This window comes from Podarcis filfolensis (assembly GCF_964270895.1).
Source record: "Podarcis filfolensis genome assembly, chromosome: 3".
Lineage (NCBI taxonomy): Eukaryota > Metazoa > Chordata > Lepidosauria > Squamata > Lacertidae > Podarcis > Podarcis filfolensis.
Window position 1 is genome coordinate 93,329,787 of NC_139606.1, and position 19,692 is coordinate 93,349,478.

The window sequence follows — 19,692 nt, forward strand, 5'->3', positions numbered from 1 at the left end:
AGAAAAATTGACTCGTGTGTGGTTTATTTTACTGACAGGCACTGGAAAGCATTCTTGCAAACGAGCGATTGCCACTGTCTTCTTTGACAAGCATAGCGCAAACGTTAATGGATACCTTAAAAAGTCAGGGTGAGTGAAAATGTCTTCTGTAACCATGTAAAAAAATAAGTAGAGGCCTGCTGGATTGAACCAAAGGCTCATAGAGACAGTAAAAATGGAGACAGAATACTTTGACTATTGAAACTTTCACAGTCATCATTTGTTCTATTTATATATTTCATGAAATTTATATACCGTATTTTTCGCTCTATTAGACGCACAGGACCATAAGACATACCTAGTTTTTAGGGGAGGAAAACAAGAAATAAGAAAGCAACGCAAAGCATCCTGAGCTAAGAGGGAGTGCTCCTCCATCTTCGCTCAGGAGGTTTTGCGGGGCTATCCCTGAAGCCAGGAGAGCAAGTGGGATCAGTGCACACCGATCCCTCTTGCCCTCCTGGCTTCAGCGAAAGCAAGCCTACTGGCTTTCCCCTCACCTCCCGCAAGAGCCTCGCGCTCTTTAAAGGGAGCGCGGCTATCCCTGTCTTTTCTCGGAGGTGGGGAAAGGAACAGAACCACGCGCTCTGTCCCTTCCCCCACCTCCCTCTTGCCCTCCTGGCTTCTGCGAAAGCAAGCCTACTGGCTTTCCGCTCACCTCCCGCAAGAGCCTCGCGCTCTTTAAAGGGAGCGCAGCTATCCCTGTCTTTTCTCGGAGGTGGGGAAAGGAACAGAACCACGCGCTCTGTCCCTTCCCCCACCTCCCACAAAAGCCAGGGATAGCCGCGCGAAGCCTCTTCAGGGCAGCGGGATGAAGGCTCCCCGCTCCCCTGCGGAGGCTTCGCGCAGCTAAGGCAGAAGCTAGAACAGCTAGAGGGAGCGCTCTCCCTCTAGCTGTTCTGGCTTTTGGATAGCCCTGTGAAGCCTCCGCAGGGCACGGGGATGAAGGCTCCCCGTGCCCTGCGGAGGCTTTGCACGGCTAAGCTAGAAGCTAGAACAGCCAGCGGGATCGCTGCGATCCCGCTCGCTGTCCTGGCTTCTTGTTTAGCTCCGCGCAGCCTCTCCTGGGCAAGGGGAGCCTTCATCCCCTGCCTGGGAGAGGCTGCGTGTGGCTAAGGCTCCCTCAAGAGCCACGCTCCCTTTAAAGCACAAACACTCCGTGCGCTCTTTAAAGGGAGCGCTAAGCAGAGCCTCCCGCCTGCATTCGCTCCATAAGACGCACACACATTTCCCCTTACTTTTTAGGAGGGGGAAAGTGCGTCTTGTAGAGCGAAAAATACAGTACTGCTGGACTGCAAGAAAAAAAACCACAAAGCAGTTTGGGGAAATACCTTTTCGGCTGTGATCAAAATGGTGACTGAATTTCATATGAAAGAAGCAAGTGGGACCCTGAGGGAGGTCTGATTTTTAGATTCTTTCTTCTCCCCACAGCTGATCAATTACAGGGAGAAGTGCATGCTTGGAGAGAACTCGCCCCTAACTTGCAGAATCTAGCCCCTGCCATCCCCACAGTCACTTTTTGTTGAACTTCCTGATGCAATTGTTGGAGAAAGAGAATTGGGCTGTTCCCTGAGCTCAGTTCCCCTACTACTGCTTTGATGACGAAGGGATCCTGTCCCTTTTTTGGTCCCCCTAAGTTGAACCCTGTGATCGCTTTCTTTCCCAAAGGGGTGAGGGCGTATGCTTCTGCTTTAAGAGATTCCAGGAAGTTTGAGGGAAGCACACATATACACCCCTTCTCTACAGTGCTGTGGGGTAGGGTTTGTCTCACCCCCCTGCTCTCTTTCTGCAAGGATAGGGAATCTCAACCTCAACAGAGATCCTTCCTTACATTTGGCATTCTCGGAGCCTGCATGCGAACAGTTAACTTATAAACTGATTATTTGGTGGGTGATCCCTTAGTTGCAAGGTGAGTAGCTGAACAGGGAAAACTTTAGGGTAGCTTTTTACTATGAGGCAAATTAATTATTACACAGTGTGAATCTGAACTTACGAGAAGCAGATTTGCTATTGCAGCATTTTTTTGTTCCTTTGTATGTGCGGGTGGCGCTGTGGGTTAAACCACAGAGCCTAGGACTTGCTGATCAGAAGGTCTGCGGTTCAAATCCCCATGACGGGGTGAGCTAATGGTCCCTAGCTAATGACCCTAATGGCCAGGGGTCCCTTTACCTTTACCTATGTGACATAAGCAGATTTCCCCACACACCCCAACTACCTGCACTCTGATCTGTGTAAAATCAAATGTTATGGCCCGTCTCGTTTGCTTCAGTTGCATATTGAGACAACCCCATTCTTCTTGTTAATGAAGTCTTGAGCTGCTTCAGTAGGCAGAGGTCACAGTGTAGATATTGAAACCTTCCAGAAGTAAAAAACAACAACCTGGGTGACTTCAAAACTAAATGGTTTGCGCCCTATATGTAAGCGACGTGTGACAAATGTCAAAATGTGTGTGATGAACTGTTAGCCAGTGTAGGGAATTCATTTTCTGCCTGCCTGCTGTGAAGAGACGTTCTTTGTGTGTTGAGACTTTTGATTTTCATGTTGTTTAAGCGTCCTGCTCAAGATTCTGCTTTCAAAGAGAAGCTGACACTTCCTTTGCCTGTAGGCAAAACTCACCCAGACTTTAACCTGATAAAACAGAATTCTCATGCAAGCAGCTGCGCTCTGGAAATATTGCTTAACGGGGAGCTTAATGAAGCTGCAGAGCGATCTTACAGCTCCATTGCACATTCATTAAGACTAATATGTGTGTGTGTGTTTCTCCCCCCCCCCCCGGCAGAGATGGAGTGTATCGATGAAGGGCTGTTACAGTTCTGTGCAAACAAACTGAAACTAATGCGCCTTCATGAGTCAGTCAGCAAGCTAAATTCTCTGACTGTGCCGTGTGAGATTGTGCCATCTAATAACGTGAGTAGTGTGAACATTTTTTTTGCCGGGGGAGGGGGTTGGTTTTGAGAAAGACAGAAATTTAAGAAACCTTGGAGTGCGCACTCTGTGCGTTATGATCGAAAGAAAAATATACGGATGAAAACATTGCTTTCTAATAAAGTACTAATCCTTCTTAAAATAAAATGTTTTAAAGGCCATTGCTCTCAGCAGCTCACCATAACTTTGTAGGCCGGTTCAGCCCGTGGTATCTCCTTTTAGGGCTTGGAAAGACCTCCTTCCTGAAACCCTGGAATGCTGCTTCCAGTCAGTGTAGGGGATACTGAGTTAGATGGACCCAGTGATCTGACCTGGTACAGTGGTGCCTCGCAAGACGAAATTAATTCGTTCCGCGAGTTTTTTCGTCTAGCGAATTTTTCGTCTTGCGAAGCATGAAATCCCATAGGAATGCATTGAAATTCAATTAATGCGTTCCTATGGTCAAAAAAAGTCCAAACAAAGCCAAATTTGGTACAACAAGAGTTTATTAAGTGCTCTTTAAAGTCACACATACTGTAAAGAGCATTTCAAAATTCAAACCCAGAATTTTTTTAAAAAAACAGCAGAGTGGCCCAATTGTCACAGAAAATCATAAAAATGCAGAAAAAACACACAAGCTTCCAGATTCTTGCAAACCCCTCCCCAACTGTTCCCCCAGTCACCCAGCACACAGAAATTCAAACCCAGAATTTTTTTTTTAAAAAAACAGCAGAGTGGCCCAATGGTCACAGAAAATCATAAAAATGCAGAAAAAAACCACACAAGCTTCCAGATTCTTGCAAACCCCTCCCCAACACCAAGTCCTTGAATTCCAAACACCCCAACCCAAAATCCAAAAACCCCCCAAAAAGTTTTAAAAGTTTAACTTAACAAATGGCTGCAAAAGAAGTTTTGGAAAAGCTTCAAAAATCACCAAAGTCTTCAAAAACCTCAAAAAAGGCTACCACACCACTTGCTGTGAGTTGCTCCTCGAAGTCAAGTCGCAACTGTACAGTATTAACGGTTTTAAGAAAAAGGAAACAAACTTGCAAGACGTTTTCATCTTGCGAAGCAAGCCCATAGGGAAATTCGTCTTGCGAAGCAGCTCGAAAAACGGAAAACCCTTTCGTCTAGCGAGTTTTTCGTCCTGCGAGGCATTCGTCTTGCGGGGCACCACTGTACAAGCCAGCTTTCTGTGACCCTACATGCTTTTTCCTACACAGAGATTAAAATGGTGCATGAGGGAATTCATTTTTTTTACCATCCTATATGATCCTGTAACTTAAACACAATTTAACTAGTGCCTTTCTTGGTACTTAGCTGTTTGATCAAGGTACTTGTGCCTAGACCTTTAAAAGAGCTTGCTTCTTGCAGTATATGCAGGAAATGAGCTTTACAAGAGAGAGAAAAAGTATTTTAAAGGTGGCTTCTCAATAAGCTTCACTTTATAAGTGATTGTCACTTGCATGTTAAAAATCAGGGCTACTGCTTGTGCAATATAGGTCATCATTTTTTAGAAGCGTTAATAAAACAGCATCTGCTCTGAGAGAATGGCAATGTGAGAACTGTGTTTCCTGCATCTCCTACAACTGCTATTAATATTTCCAGAATGGATGTGATCTTCACGGTTGCATTTTTTGGGGTAAATTTATTATTATTATTATTATTTCATTTTATAATGTATATAACATAGACAGAACAGTTGTAGCACCAGACAAAAATTCAAAGTGCTGGTTTTGACCCATAAAGCCTTAAATGGATCAGGACCGCAATACCTCAAGGACCGCCTCTTTCCATTTGAACGTACCCGGACCTTGAGATCATCTTCTGAGGCCCTCCTTCGTGTGCCTCCTCCTAGAGAGGTCTGGAGGGTGGCAACACGAGAACGGGCCTTTTCTGCAGTGGCTCCCCATCTGTGGAATGCTCTCCCCAGGGAAGTTCGCCTGGCGCCTTTGTTATACACCTTTAGGCGCCAGGCAAAAACATTCCTTTTTAACCAGGCCTTTGGTTGATCTGATTTACATCCTATGCCCTTTTAAAATGTGGGGTGTTTTTTTTAATTGAATTGTTGTTTTTATTTTTATTATGTATGTTGTGGTTTTATGTCTTGATTTTATTCTATAAACTGCCCTGAGACCCCCAGCTATAGGGTGATATATAAATTCAATAAATTCAATAAATAATAATAATAATAATAATAATAATAATAATAATAATAGAATTAAAATATTAAAATCAAAACCATAAAATAGGCATGTAGAATGAGTAGTTGCACATGAGTTAAAATAACAATGTCTAAGTAAAGACTATCATCTTTATCTGATCATCAACTATAGTTCTAAATTTGCCAGGCATGGCAAATTTCTGTTCTGCTGTATATGTCATAAAGGAACACCAAATCATATAAAAAGTGTCTGGCAGTTCTAGTCCTTGTCAAAATATCCAATTTTGTGGGCTTCTCTCCATTATAGCTATATTCCAGTGATTGATACTAAGCATCCAGTGTAAGATTTTGGGCTGTTTTCCATTGAGTTGCAATCGTTAGTCATGCTGCCAAGATTACATATAAAGCTCACTGTTGCATATTTGACTTACTGTTTTTAAGGACTTGGCTAAATTACTCCGATTAGATGAACAAGAGTTTACTAGACTGCAGATGTTACTGGAGAACTACAAGCAGCAGAACACTCAACCTTCGGTTCATTTTGCGGACGACAAAGATGGCGTGTTGCCCGTGAAAACCTTCTTGGAGTATATGGATTATGAAAAGGATGTGATTAATGTGAAGAAGCTGGACGAGAGAGAATATGTGGCTTTAGGTATGAACATTTTGCAGTAAACTCCCCCTGTGGTGTCTCCAATATACACATTAAGCTCCTCTGTTTCTGAGGGTTTCCCCCCTTTGTGTCTGGCTAGAGCTGTCTCGTATGGGATGCGGGTTGCACTGTGGGTTAAACCACAGAGCCTAGGACTTGCCGATCAGAAGGTCGGTGGTTCGAATCCCCGCTATGGGGTGAGCTCCCGTTGCTTGGTCCCTGCTCCTGCCAACCTAGCAGTTCCAAAGCATGTCAAAGTGCAAGTAGATCAATAGGTACCGCTCCAGCGGGAAGGTAAACGGCGTTTCCGTGTGCTGCTCTGGTTCGCCAGAAGCGGCTTAGTCATGCTGGCCACATGACCCGGAAGCTGTATGCCGGCTCCCTCGGCCAGTAAAGCGAGATGAGCGCCGCAACCCCAGAGTCAGCCACGACTGGACCTAATGGTCAGGGGTCCCTTTACGTTTAGAGCTATCTCATCTACTGAAATAATGAATTGGGGAAAGAGCTCCAGGAGAAGAACGTTGAGATTGAATGGAGGGCTCTGGGTCAAGGTAGTCCTGCGATAGCAGGCTGAAAGACCTGCAGTAGTGCCTAGTGGGCTGCATGCAGAAAGGAGAAGAGGAAAGCTGTGTGCAAGTTCCCACTTGTCTTACTTACTGCTGATGTGAATTGGCCAAATCTGCATGCATTACTGTCTGAAAGGTTGCTTTGTTTGCAAGCAGAAAGTATCCATTCAGTGGGCGAAGCTTTCATTTTTAATTGATTGGGGAAACCATGTGTGGTGTGTTTTGTGTGTGTGTGCAGGAAGCTTTTTTTTCTGGAAGTGTTTACATGGAGAAAGTTCCACAGAAGAAATGTGCCAGACACTAGAGGCTGCAGGATTTAGCCCCCAGCTATTATTGGTGAGTCCTATTATTAGCTTTCCCGTTTTGTTCTTTATAGTCATTGTCAGGCCTCCACTCTAGCTGCTCTCTGCCAAAGAGCTCTTCTTACTTTTGAGAGAAAAGTTACAAGGTCCTTGATCTCAGGAACCAACATTAAAAAGTTGGTTATTATATCTGAAGACATCTCCGGATGCATAGCGAAGAAACAACTTTCCAAACCGCCTACTGCAATCTCAAGGCAGCATGCAGATTAAAACAATAAAGCAGTAAAATAGTGAAATCACAATGCAGTAAATAAACTGCGGCCGATTAACCCAATGAACACCAATAATTAAGTCTGAAATGACTTAATGGTAATTTTAAATCCTCTTTAGAACTAAGAGTTTTAGCCCATCACTGGCTTTTTGTAATCACCTGTATTTATTTTTATTTAAGAGAAATATCCTAAATCTTTTTCTCCTCTCTCACCTTCCCCAGTCCCTGCTTCTCAGTGTGTGGCTTTCTAAGGAAAAGGATATTCTTCATAGAACGCAATCAATTTGCTGCCTTCATGCTGCACTCTCCCTCCTGAGCAAAATGACAGGTGAGATGAGTTCGCAGAATGGAAATGGGCAAATGCTCACTTCTTGAAAAACAGGCCCTTTACCTGACTCTGCAAGCAATAATTAGAACTGTGAATAAAGCCAAACCTAATGTTGCATGTGAATGTATTTCAGAATAAATGAACCGATGAATAATTGAGAAGTTTGTTTAAGGGCCATCTGTGGCTGCACCAATGTTCTCATTATGGTGCCTAGGAGACCTGAACTTTTGCACGCTCAGGTGCAACAGACCTTTCAAAATATCTCCCCGTCCGGTTGCACTGACTGGAAATTTCCTGTTCTCAGCCTGTTCCTGTACTCAAAAGTGGGCAAAGAAATCTGAGGTTCTATCTCTCTTGCACATTAAGGGTCACTTCTATATTGTCAACACTTTATGTACTTCACATAGTGTTTTTGGTTTGCTCAGGGTCTTCCCAGCTTTTTTGCTTTGCATCATCCCAGTGAAGCAGAGCCCCATTTTACGAAAGGAAAACTGTCAGTCATACAAGCCCACAGTGATGGCTTTCGTTGACTTTCTTGCTGGCTTTTTCTGGGGCCTTCTTGGGCTGATAACCCCTCTGGAAATATTTTCTGCTCCCTTGTTAAGAAACAGGGACATAGCGAGGACTCCTGCAGTAAAGTAGGCCTGAAACGTATGTGCGGGTTATGTTCCGGAAGTCTGTGCGCAAATGCAAAATCACATAAAGTCAGGAAGACCTTCAACCACTGCCACTCGATGAGTGGCCATCCCTTCCTATCCAAAGGGCTGAGTCTCTCAGGAGCCTTGCAGGGCCTTCCAGAGCCCTAGTTCAACTTTTCTAATGGTCAGGTTTAAACTTGCATGTGCCAAATGGAGCAGAGTTTATGGTAGAAGTCTCCTTTGCATGGGACCTGTGAAACCCTTGTGACAGCACCAGCACCAGGCTCTGCATCATCAGCAAATGACAGGTGCTTTATAAAAAGACAAAGCCCTCTTTTCCCTTTCTAAAAAATGGCTCCAGCAGGTGTTGGAGATGACCGATAGCATGTGCATATCTTGTAGCACGCACCATTTTTGAAAAGCTTCCCACCGGCAGGAGCCGCTGCTGGATTGGGATCTCTTCCACGAACAGAAGTACAGTAGCTGTTGCATTCATGGAAGAAGGTGTCTGGATCCGACCCTTACAGATCGATGCTGTATTTATAGAGTTGACTTTGTTAAAAGTGTGGTTTCCTCTCCTTCTGCTTTATTTCTTGTTCTGCTGATTTTAGCTGACCTAGTTGCACACCGGAGTTTCCCACTTTCTGTTTCAGTCGCTATAGATGAGGCTTGGGATTCCCAGTCCGTTTCCCCCTGGTGGCAGCAGATGCGCACGGCGTGTATTCAGTCTGAGAACAACGGAGCCGCTTTGCTATCTGCTCATGTCGGGCATTGTGTAACAGCACAGATAACAGATAGCATAGCGGAGAAAAAAGTAAGTAACAGCTGTATTCCTCTCCACCACATAGCAGTTGCTTCTTTCCCGAAAGAAAGCTGTAAAGCCCCTCTGTGATCTGCTGATTTTAATCTCACCACCATTTGGAAAAGGTATGGTGACAGTTGTTGTTCTAGGCACATGAGATACCCAGGCGTCAGAACCGTGGTTTGTTAAGATGGAGCATGCTAACAGCTTAGTAAACTTAGCAGGATAAACTGGAGTGCCACCTTTTACTTAATGCATTGTGTGCTTCCTGGGCTGTTTGTAGTTGTGTTCCTTCTTACCAGCTGAGCCTTAACAGTTAAATGTGCTTTGCTTTTGCTCTTGCTGAGCTCTTACAGTCCTAGAAAGATCAGCTTTTGTACAACAAATTTCCAGCTTTTAGTGTGCAGATGACGGCTATGTATTCATTCACATTTTTTATTGTGCCCCTCCGTCAATGGTTGGAGAGTTGCCTGCATGAAGTGTGTTTTATCTTCATAACCCTATGAAATAGGTCAGTAGAAGTAGTGATGGTTACATCTTTTGTTTTCCACTGTGTTTACTGAGATTTGCTTTCTCTCTTCCTATTTTTTCTTCTCCAAAGGCTACATCTCACATGCACGCTTTTATCTCATAGTTACACTCATCAGGCAGCTGTGGTTTTGCTATAGCTTTCTAAGCTGGGTTTTGCATTGTGTAAGGTGCGAAATATTGCTAACTTCACTCTTACTTTGCCTTCTTGGACAAAACCATCTTTTCTGTTAGTTTTCCCATATCACAGTAGGTGCCGATACGGACCCTTGGGAAGCACTCTCCCTTGATACCGAATACTGGAAACTTCTGCTAAAACAGTTAGAGGATTGCCTGATTCTCCAGACACTCCTTCACAGTAAAGTGAACAAGAAGACAAGCCAAGTCTCAGCTCTGCAAACTGAGCCTCTTGGCAGACTCTCCGTGAAGAAGCTGCTGGAAGGAGGAAAAGGTGAATGTGCTGAAAAACATTGGCTTGGATCCAAAGACCCATGAGTGGGGGGTTTCATTTGCAGAAGAGGGGAGGTGAGCAGTTTTTGCCCATTCCCCTGCAGCCCCCATGCCCCCTGAAAATCTGTTCCAGAGCGTTTGCGATCCCTGGGAAGGTGACACAGGAGATTGCAGGGGAAATCAAAGGTCTTCCCCATCTTCTGTGAGCAAGTGCCTCTACTGGATTTCTGCCTCTGCCTCGTATTTGCCTCCCTGCCTCATGTCCTAGCAGTCACCATGGCTATCAGAAACCTCTAGCTTGCTGTCCCTTTCTTGCTTACTAAGGAACAATGGGGAGTGCACTTCGAGACTCCCAGTGGTTTCTTGGTAGCCACGTACCTCTTTCTCTGCCCCACAACTGATATCATGTATGGCATCAGGTATGGGACAGGTGGCTCCTCACCAGGCCTAATTGGGCCTGTGGTCCAGAATTTCCCCACTGCTGATCTGTGGCTTCATGCTGAAGAACTTGCTCCAGCAGGGGTGGGTTAGAGTCAGTTATTGTACTATCCGAACTGTGTGTGTGTGTGTGAGAGAGAGAGAGAGAGAGATAAAAAAAAATCCTAGTGGTGTAGAAGAAGCCTGAAGGAAGATGTTCAGTTATGAATGTAAAAAACAGCGTTTTCTAGCAAAGGATCAGGCATTCTGTTAGTCTTTACAGGACAATTTCAGGTTCAGTGTGGTAGAATCTGATAATGGGATTAGTGTCAGTAGTAGCTTATGTGGCCTGCGCCAGTGTTCATGTCCCAGCAGAGAAAAGGGCTGACGAAACAAAGGATTGACTGTGTGCATGTTGACATTGACCTCAAGCGAGACATTAAGATGGTAAGCTATCTTAATAAAAAATGGTTTTTAAAACCGCGTAGGGGGAAGCTTAAGCAATTGCTTTGATTTAAGCAATGATAGTGACATCTGAGTTTATAGCTTTGAATGTTGTTTTCTCCCATGACAAAGGTTCTTCTGTGGGTTTGGTTCCCCCTAGCGATTGAAGGCAGAAAAAGCTAAACTTGAGGAAGTATCAGGATGTGTCTCTTATAGGGGCTTCAGTTTGTTTCCTGCCTTTGCTCAGATCAGTCCTTTTTTTTTTTAAGCTCTCCGCAGTTATCTTTTTCTCCATGCTTAGACTAATTTAGATCATAGGCCAGGATTGCATATAGATGACATATGCACCCAATGTGGTAAAGTTCTCATTCCTCTTTGCATTATGACAACTGCAAGCAAAGTTACCCTTGGGTGAGAGAGCTCAGTCTGAAGTAGGCAGATTATATGTTATATATTAAGAGTGTGTGTATGTGTGTAAACATTTCTATCGTGCTCCTCTACTGCCCATTACCACTTGGGGCATCTTAAAACAGTTTAAAATCTCAATCCAATAAAATACCTTAAAATGCAACATACAGCAGTAAAAATACATAAGATACACAGCATTAAATAATCGGTATAAAAGTTCCAGCAGGTTTGAGTTTTCTGAGCATTCTGGAGAATCCAATAGAAAAAATTAGGAGCAATTACAGGGTTGAAATGCATAGGAGCCATGCAGTCTCTCTCTCTAGATGCTTGATGAATTCGGCCCTTCTAAATTTATTGAAGAAATTTCATATTGGATATGAAACATTGGGCCTGCCCGTACATTCAACAGAATCAACCTTTATCTTGTGGGTGGGGAACTGCCTGTTTGCTTTTCCTTTCTCCCTATCCCACAGCGCCTGTTTCGGCAAAAACATAAAAAGCAGTGGGGGAGGGGGGGCAAACCTGGAAGTTTCTTAGAAAGGCAATGATGGTGCAATCTGGGATGGTTGTTAATTTTGGTGGGATGTGTAAGAGAGAGAATAGATGGTGTGTGAGCGAGAGAGGAGGGGAGGGAGGCAGGATGGGTGAAAATGGCAGGGTGGGGTGGCTTTGTGCTGGTGTACAGTCCCCAAAAGAAGACCCCCAAGGGAATGTGGCCTTCCCACCCATACGTTACACAAATTCTGCTTGCTTTGCTATGACAATGCACACACATTGTTTCACATTTGAATGTTGAAAACTAGCATTCTGAGGTAAAAGGCTCTGTCTAACCCAGGCATGGCCAAACTTGGCCCTCCAGGTGTTTCGGGACTACAATTCCCATCATCCCTGACCACTGGTCTTGTTAGCTAGGGATGATGGGAGTTGTAGTCCCTGAGTTTGGCCATGCCTGGTCTAACCCTTCTCACTGGTGTGCTCTTTTTCTATATATGGGGAAGAGTTTTTCCATGTAAGAGCATCCCAGCGTGATTTTGTATTATTGCACTCATGTCCTGCTTGTGGACATTTCCGCAGACATTTTTGTTAGTCACTGTGAGAACATGATGCTACAATAGATGGGCCTTTGGACGGACCCAGCAGGACTCTTGAATTCTTAGCTATATGCAACCTGAAACGTTACTATCCGGGGCGGGAATGGACTTCCAAACTCCCATCAGCCCCAGCCAGCATGGGCAATGGTTAGGGGTGAAAGGAATTGAAATTCAACTATCTGGAAGGTACCACATTGGTTTCCCCTGAGGAAGATGATACTATTTGATGGGGGGCGTGTTATGTGTAAACTGGGCCTAGGCTTGTTTTCAAAGAGAAACATAAAACTGAATCTTTTACTTTGTCTTAGGAGGCATTGCTGACAGCGTAGCAAAATGGGTTTTCAAGCAGGACCTCAGTCTGCCATTACTTAGGCTGGGGAGGCAGAGAGAAGAATCAGAAAGCAAAGAGGAAATGCCACCAACAGACAGCAGTTTTCTAGAGGAGGCCGCTGAAGACCAGAAAGGCTTGGAAACCATATTAGGTAAAAATGCAAAGCCAATCTTTGAATGTAAAGTTACTTCAGGAGCAAACAGAAATGACTGAGTTGTTTCTAAATGGCAAACAGCAAATTACTTAAGAACAATCTCCTGTAACTTTTATTTCTAGAATTACTGCATCTAGCATATCAGGAGTTTCCTTGTAGCCTGGAGGCGGATGTGCTGCATGCACATTGCTGTTGGGAGTATGTTGTGCAGTGGAACAAGGACCCAGAGGTAATGGGGCATTTCACTGCTCTTTCCTACCTTACAGGTGCTGTTGCTGTGTGATGTAAATAATGTAAATTGGCATTTGATGAAAAACATATATATATATATGTAAGACTGGCTCGTTGAAGAAAGAAAAAGCTGTTTGGACCAGTTTCAAGTTAGAAAGCTACTTTACCACTTCTTTTGCAAGGAAGACAAAATTTGCACTGTGTTTGTAATGCTCAGCTCAGCTGTCATAATTTGTTAGCTGTTTTCACATTATCAGCTTCTACAATGCTAGACTGAACTATGTGTCTGTGTGTTTTGCAGACTAAACCAAATTAGGGTATATAGCAATACAGAGTATAAAGCTGGCTTCTTGGAAGATAAGGCTGTTGCATTAGATCAGGGGTTTTAAACTTCAGATTTTTTCATCTATTTTGGTAGATCTTGGGAGTGCTAGTAAAAGAAACAATCAGAGCCAGATGCAGAATGAAACAACAGGGTGTCTCTCAGCACATCCTGAGTTTTAGGGGTTTGTTTTGAATACCAGAACTGAAATGAACGCTCTGCCCTTTCAGACAAAACTCTCCTTAACTTCACCAGCCTAATGTAGCTGCCTGCTTTTGTTACTATTGTTAAATAATTGGGAATCAAAGTTTTGCCTTGTCTACTATAAATCACTCAGGGATCATCTGGTGGATCCTTATTGACCCTCTCTCCCACACTAGGCTGAATTCAGCCAGTCAGAGGAGTTTCCCCAATATAGGATGACTGAAAAAAGAAGTAGCACCCCAGATACTCTTGTGCATGAGGGCACACTGAGACTTACTTTTGCGCCATGTTTCTGGGCACAGGTTTGGGCTTTAATGGTGTGTGTCAGAGTGTTGTTGTTTCCCTGGGAAAACCCACATTTTTTTGCTGAATTGGAGCAAACAGCAATCATGTTTTCCGCAGACTGCTGTTTGCTCTGATTCAGGAGTAAAATGTTGATTTTCCCAGGGAAAGCACCAGGAAAACACACATGCGTACACGCGCGCGCACACACACACACACACACAAATACAAACACTCAGACCTGGGCCTAGAAAGCACAGTGCAAAAGGAAGTCTGAATGAGCCCGAAGAGACAAGTTCACTGTTACTGTGGTTCACAATATTTTTTTTAAAGTTATTTTCAGTCTTCTTATCTCTCTCCCACATTCTTATGCACAGCACCAGCTGCTTTAATGTTGTTATAACTGCTCTCTTAAACTCTGCAGTGTCTGCCAGTTAGCTATTATTATTTCTATCTGACTAATCTTTCCAGAACAAAGCTTTTTTTGGGGGGAAGCCTACTCTCAGCTTTCTTGTTTGAAAGAAAAAGTGAAATGCTCCTCTGTGTGTGTACTTGAGTTTCAGCCTGCAAAACTAATGTCATTGATAAAACAAGTTTGAAATGTTAGGTCAAGGCTACAAATTTTGCAACAAGTAGCTTAAGAGGCACCAACTTCCAGCTTATTCACTTCATTTCATTGACCAATTTTAACGCCCTCTTTCTCTCTCTTTAATACAAGGAAGCACATTTTCTCATCAGGTCTATAGAACATCTCAGATGCATCAATAATGCTCATGTTCAGTATGGTAAGCATGAAAGAACTATTTAATACTTGAATAGCACAAGATTCTGCATGCTGTCAATCTGTAGAGGTGGAGTAGAGATGATGGATTCAAAATTGTAAGCGTGGAATGTGTGGTTAGGATTTCACAACTATAAGGTTGTGGCAGCTACTATCGAAGGATCAGCTTATGTAATTCTTAGGAGACATTGGCGGAAGTTTTACTTATCGTTCAATCAAACTGATCTATGGAGGTTTCTCCTCGCAAACTTTGACTGAGAGAAGCTGTTGTTAAAAACTAGTACCGTATATTCTATCTAGACCAACAAATCTTGAGAGAAGTGTGCTGGTCTGGTTTAAGAGGTCAGAACTTCGGCAAAAGAAAGAAAACGGTCAGGCAGTGTCACAGTCCCCCCAAATCCTTCTTCGAGTTTCTTACCGAATCAGTACAGCATTTAATGACTTTCCCACTTAAACACCACTGGAAAAATCTTTCCACCTTCAAAGCAGTATAAATAGAGGAAGCTCTTTTCCACCAAAGCAATCTTCTTTGTTTCACCTAAGCATTCACATCAACATTTTTCAAAGACGTTGCATCCTGTGCAATGATATCCAGTTGTGGGGATCTGTGATTAGAACAGACTATGCTTGTACAACAGGACTTTCTCGTCCTCTCCTTTTAGCTTAGTTTTTCGTGAGAACCCCTCAAATCTGTTTCAGAGGATTGGGGGCATGGGTGTGTTTGTGGGGCACTAGGGAACAACAGCAAGAAGTCGTCTGCTCATGCAATGTTGGATTTCACCCTATGAATCTTGCCTGACAAAAAATATTTTTGACATAGCCTTCTACTGTAACTGTTTTAGGAATTGCTCTGATGATGTGGAACACATTCATCGTGAAAAGACTTTCTGCTGCTACCTATTTAATGGACAAGGTAAATACTGAATTATACTTTCCCCTTTTCTTTTTCTGTGAAGTGGGGGCAACATTACGGAAATCAGTTTTAAACTAGGGCACTCAGTTAAAGACATCATAGTCAGCTAATGATATGGGTTTGGTGGGATAATTTAATGATCACATAAAAACATATGTAGATTTAAACAGTTTTGAAGAACGTTCCCCCTTCTGAGTTGGTTTTTAGATAGTGCTTGTTGTTGTCTTAGAAGGGACGTTCTCGCTTTTCACTCTCCCATAAACTGAGAGAAGATTACTTTTTCAGAAGGCGTATGCTATCTGTAATTTTGCAAGTACTTACCTTAAAAAACAACAACTGTTTTTCCAATAAGTAGGTGCACCTTTTAAATCAAAAAGTTTTATGAGACTAACTGGATAAGTGTTGCAGCTGCATTTTAAATACATTTCTTACTTAAAAAAAAAAGTTAACCAATTTTGTTTTGCTTGGTTTTATGATAAAATTTGCCAGGGATTTAGTATTTCAGGTGTCAGTTGCTTTTGTTGTGTACCTACTGATTTTCCTGCTGGCCCAACTCTGGGATTTTGGGTGAGGCCAGGTGCCTTGTGATTGCGCAGCAGTTCACAAAACAGAATTTGTCCCAGATGGAAGGGAACCATTTTTGTGTGTGTTGATCAGACAGAAAGGAAGCTTAATTTTTTAAAACTCCTGGGCTATCTCCTCTCCTTTGCCTGCAGGGAATAATGGGAGGGAGAGACTCTCTACATTGACTGATGGGAGCAAACCCAATGTATTGAGTTCTTTGCTTTTACTAAATGGATTCTGACACTTAACAAGAAACCATTTCTTTAATAGGTTGGAAAAGCACCAAAAGACAGATTATGCAGACGGGCAAGTAATTTTGTTGTTGTTGTTACCATTTCTGATTGAAGGCATGTGTAAAAATGGCATATCTGAGAGCATTTGTGTTCACCTGAATGTGGGTTTCCTTATGGTTCAGACTTTTAGTTGTGGCCTCTATCAGGTGATGTTAGTGGTTTTACCTTGCCTAAGCATGTAGTTTAATCCTAACCACATGCTTGGGAAAAGCTTGTAAAATGTGGACTGGACAAGGTGGATTTGTAGTTGCTTGACACTAACGGTTCCTCATCATCCTGGAAAAAGTGGGGTGCTATAGGGTTCTGTCCTGGGCCTGCTGTTGCTCCTGAGGCTGGGACCCAAACCAATAAGATTCAAGTTACAAGAAAGGAGCTTCTGACTAAACATCAGAAAGAACTTTCTGACTGTAAGAGCTGTTTGGCAGTGGAAGGGTCTGCCTTTGGAGGTTGTAGACTCTCCTGTGGAGGTTTTTAAGCAGAGGTTGGCTGACCATCTTTCATGTATGATCTAGTTGAGAATTCTGGATTGCAGGAGGTTCAACTAGATGACCCTCAGGGTCCCTTCCAACTCTGATTCTATGAAACGTAAGGTTTTTTTTGAAATCGAGGTAACTTTGAACAGTTTTGCACTTCCATATTCATGATGTTGCTGCAGAATAAGGGCTCTGCTTTTACCAGCGTTAGGCAACAGTGATACTATGTTCTGAATATTTTTCTCCATAACAATGTCTTTATCTTCTTATAATTTTAGTACAGTCTGCTTTCAACATAGTCAGTATCTATTTGAGCGGTCTTCTAATTAAAATTTTAGCCTAGCCAGGGACAAATCCACTGAAAGTGATTGGGATCAGATTAATATTGAGTACTTTTATTTGAATTTAACCTTGATTTAAGCAGCAATGTAAACAAAAGTATTGATGAAAAATAAGGGGAATTATATTCTAAGGCACTTGTTGGTCTTTATCATTGTTTTACATAAAAATCTTCAATGGGAAGAGCTATTTTAAATATTAGTTATTACTTGAGTGGGAAATGTCATGAACATTTTGAATTTTTTAAAAAAGTGTTTTATTATTGCTGGTTTCTCTTTTCCTTCAGCGTCTTGTTTAGCACAAGAGTTAAGATTTTATTGTTGCTATAACTCAGTCTCCTCTGTACCAGAAAACCAGAACTGTTTAAATGTGTGCAGGAAAAAGCACCTCACAGGCTAATATTGTTTTCTCAAATAGGATGTGGGGATGAGCGACATGGCAATGACATCTTTTCTTGGGTCTTGCTCAGATCTTCTTCAAACACTAATGGAGGTAACACCCACCCCCAAACCTGAGACTCGCGTTGTTTGTAATAGATTAATAAAGTGGCATGTTGCAACTCTGTTTCTGTGCAATAGAGAGGAATGAAAGCTTCTTTACGACAAAGAGTCCGTGGGTGGGATTCACCTAGTCCTTTAGGAGAATGTGACCCCATCCAGGTCAGGCAACCTGTTCCCAGACCTGGGAACCATTGACCCACAAACCCTCTGGGCAGGACTGATCTAATGAGTCTCGTCAGCACGAGCTCTGTGCAAGGGCTCCCCACCCCCCGAAATTGGCTTGGGAAAGTTGAGAGAACCCCCCTGGTTTTACTGGTTTTATATTTTTATATCTATCATCTATCTATCCATCTATCTATCATCTATCTATATCTATCTATCCATCTATCATCTATCATCTATATCTATCTATCTATCTATCATCTATCTATCTATCTATCATCTATCTATCATCTATCTATCTATCTATGTATCTATCATCTATCATCTATCAAGGGACGTGGGTGGCGCTGTGGGTTATACCACAGAGCCTAGGACCTGCCAATCAGAAGGTCAGCGGTTCGAATCCCCGCAACGGGGTGAGCTACCGTTGCTCGATCCCTGCTCCTGCCAACCTAGCAGTTCGAAAGCACCTCAAAGTGCAAGTAGATAAATAGGTACTGCTCCGGTGGGAAGGTAAACGGCATTTCCGTGCGCTGCTCTGGTTCGCCAGAAGCGGCTTAGTCATGCTGGCCACATGACCCGGAAGCTGTACGCCGGCTCCCTTGGCCAATAAAGCGAGATGAGCTCCGCAACCCCAGAGTTGGCCACAACTGGACCTAATGGCCAGGGGTCCCTTTACCTTTATCTATCTATCTATCATCATCTTCCATCATCTATCTATCTATCTATCTATCTATCTATCTATCTATCATCTATCTATCTATATCTATCTATCATCTATCTATCATCTATCTATCTATCTATCTATCTATCTATCTATCATCTATCTATCATCTATCGGTTTGTGTGTGTGTGTTTAGTTTTCACTCTATCAATGTTTCATCATCATCATTATCATCATTATCATAGCAGCCCAGGGAGGGAGGGGGGGTCATTCCATCCAAGAAGCTGCAATGCTTGTGCAGATGGAATGACCGGATGACCGAGACGTTGAATCCCACCCCATGTTATCTTTTTGTAGGAAATGTTAATGAGCAAGTCCTTAAAGACTTTGGTGTCTATGTAACACAACAGATTTCAAGCCAGAAAGTGCAGTAGCTTTGAGTGAATGTGTATTCATTTTGATATTATCCCTTTGCAACACTGGTTTTGCTGCGCAGATTTCTTCTTTTTGCACCTTCAGCCGCGACCCCCTCCCCACCTACTAGTGTTGAAAACATCTCATCCAGGATGAGATGTCACTCATACAGTGACATTTCAAGTGCCAATGCTTTCCCCTGCTTTTCTGCAGGCTGATATAGGGAGTGATGAAATGCAGCTTCCTGTGCTGGACACGGAAGACGCCTGGGTGTCAGTCGAAGGGCAGACCTCCCTTGTGGAACTAGCCCTTGAGCAGAAGCACATCCATTACCCCCTCGTGGAGCACCAGTCTGTGCTCTGTAGTATCTTGTATGCAATCATGAAGTTTTCGCTGAAGAGTGTGAAGCCTCTCTCGCTGTTTGACAGCAAGGTACGTGCATTATAAAAGAGTTGCTGATGAGTCTAAATCAGACAAGTTGCTGAAAAATGTATATTTTACATACTTAGGGCAGGAGTGAGCAGTTTGGAAGACTAGAGTTCAAATCCAGACGGCAGCCACTCATTCCCCCCTGAAAAGCTGCTCCTGATCCAATATCTTCAGTGGCATTTAATTTGGCTCAAAGAGGAAAGGAAAATCAGAAACTGTCCTTTGGATTTTTGGAACTATGGCACACATGGGGTTGTATCCAGTGAAGTCATTGAGCTCATGCAAGGATGTCTGCTTTCACAATAGAACTTCTTCTCCCTCCCCTGCCCCCCGAACATATTTTTTTGGGGGGGGGAGTCTGTTCCACAAGTGGAAGTGCTTCGCAGATGGGGTGATTTTGTTTTATGCAACCCATTGGCTTCTTTCAGTCCTGTCTCCTGTACAGTGGTACCTCAGGTTAAGTACATAATTCGTTCCGGACGTCGGTTCTTAACCTGCAACTGTTCTTAACCTGAAGCACCACTTTAGATAATGGGGCCTCCCGCTGCCGCTGCACTGCTGGAGCACGATTTCTGTTCTCATCCTGAAGCAAAGTTCTTAACCTGAGGTAATATTTCTGGGTTAGCGGAGTCTGT

The 19,692-nt window shown here is 43.2% G+C and overlaps 1 protein-coding gene across 1 annotated transcript in view; it reads left to right on the forward strand.

Moving 5' to 3' along the window:
- Positions 1–19,692, forward strand: part of RAB3GAP2 (RAB3 GTPase activating non-catalytic protein subunit 2) — a 51,739-nt gene that overhangs the window by 26,266 nt on the left and 5,781 nt on the right. The window contains exons 18-31 of the mRNA XM_083604835.1: positions 39–129; positions 2,816–2,943; positions 5,546–5,759; positions 6,561–6,658; positions 7,118–7,223; positions 8,515–8,675; positions 9,426–9,642; positions 12,310–12,483; positions 12,609–12,715; positions 14,244–14,310; positions 15,149–15,219; positions 16,054–16,089; positions 17,306–17,380; positions 18,842–19,060. Of these exons, the coding sequence (XP_083460961.1) occupies positions 39–129; positions 2,816–2,943; positions 5,546–5,759; positions 6,561–6,658; positions 7,118–7,223; positions 8,515–8,675; positions 9,426–9,642; positions 12,310–12,483; positions 12,609–12,715; positions 14,244–14,310; positions 15,149–15,219; positions 16,054–16,089; positions 17,306–17,380; positions 18,842–19,060 (1,764 nt within the window). The remainder of the gene's footprint in view (positions 1–38; positions 130–2,815; positions 2,944–5,545; positions 5,760–6,560; positions 6,659–7,117; positions 7,224–8,514; positions 8,676–9,425; positions 9,643–12,309; positions 12,484–12,608; positions 12,716–14,243; positions 14,311–15,148; positions 15,220–16,053; positions 16,090–17,305; positions 17,381–18,841; positions 19,061–19,692) is intronic.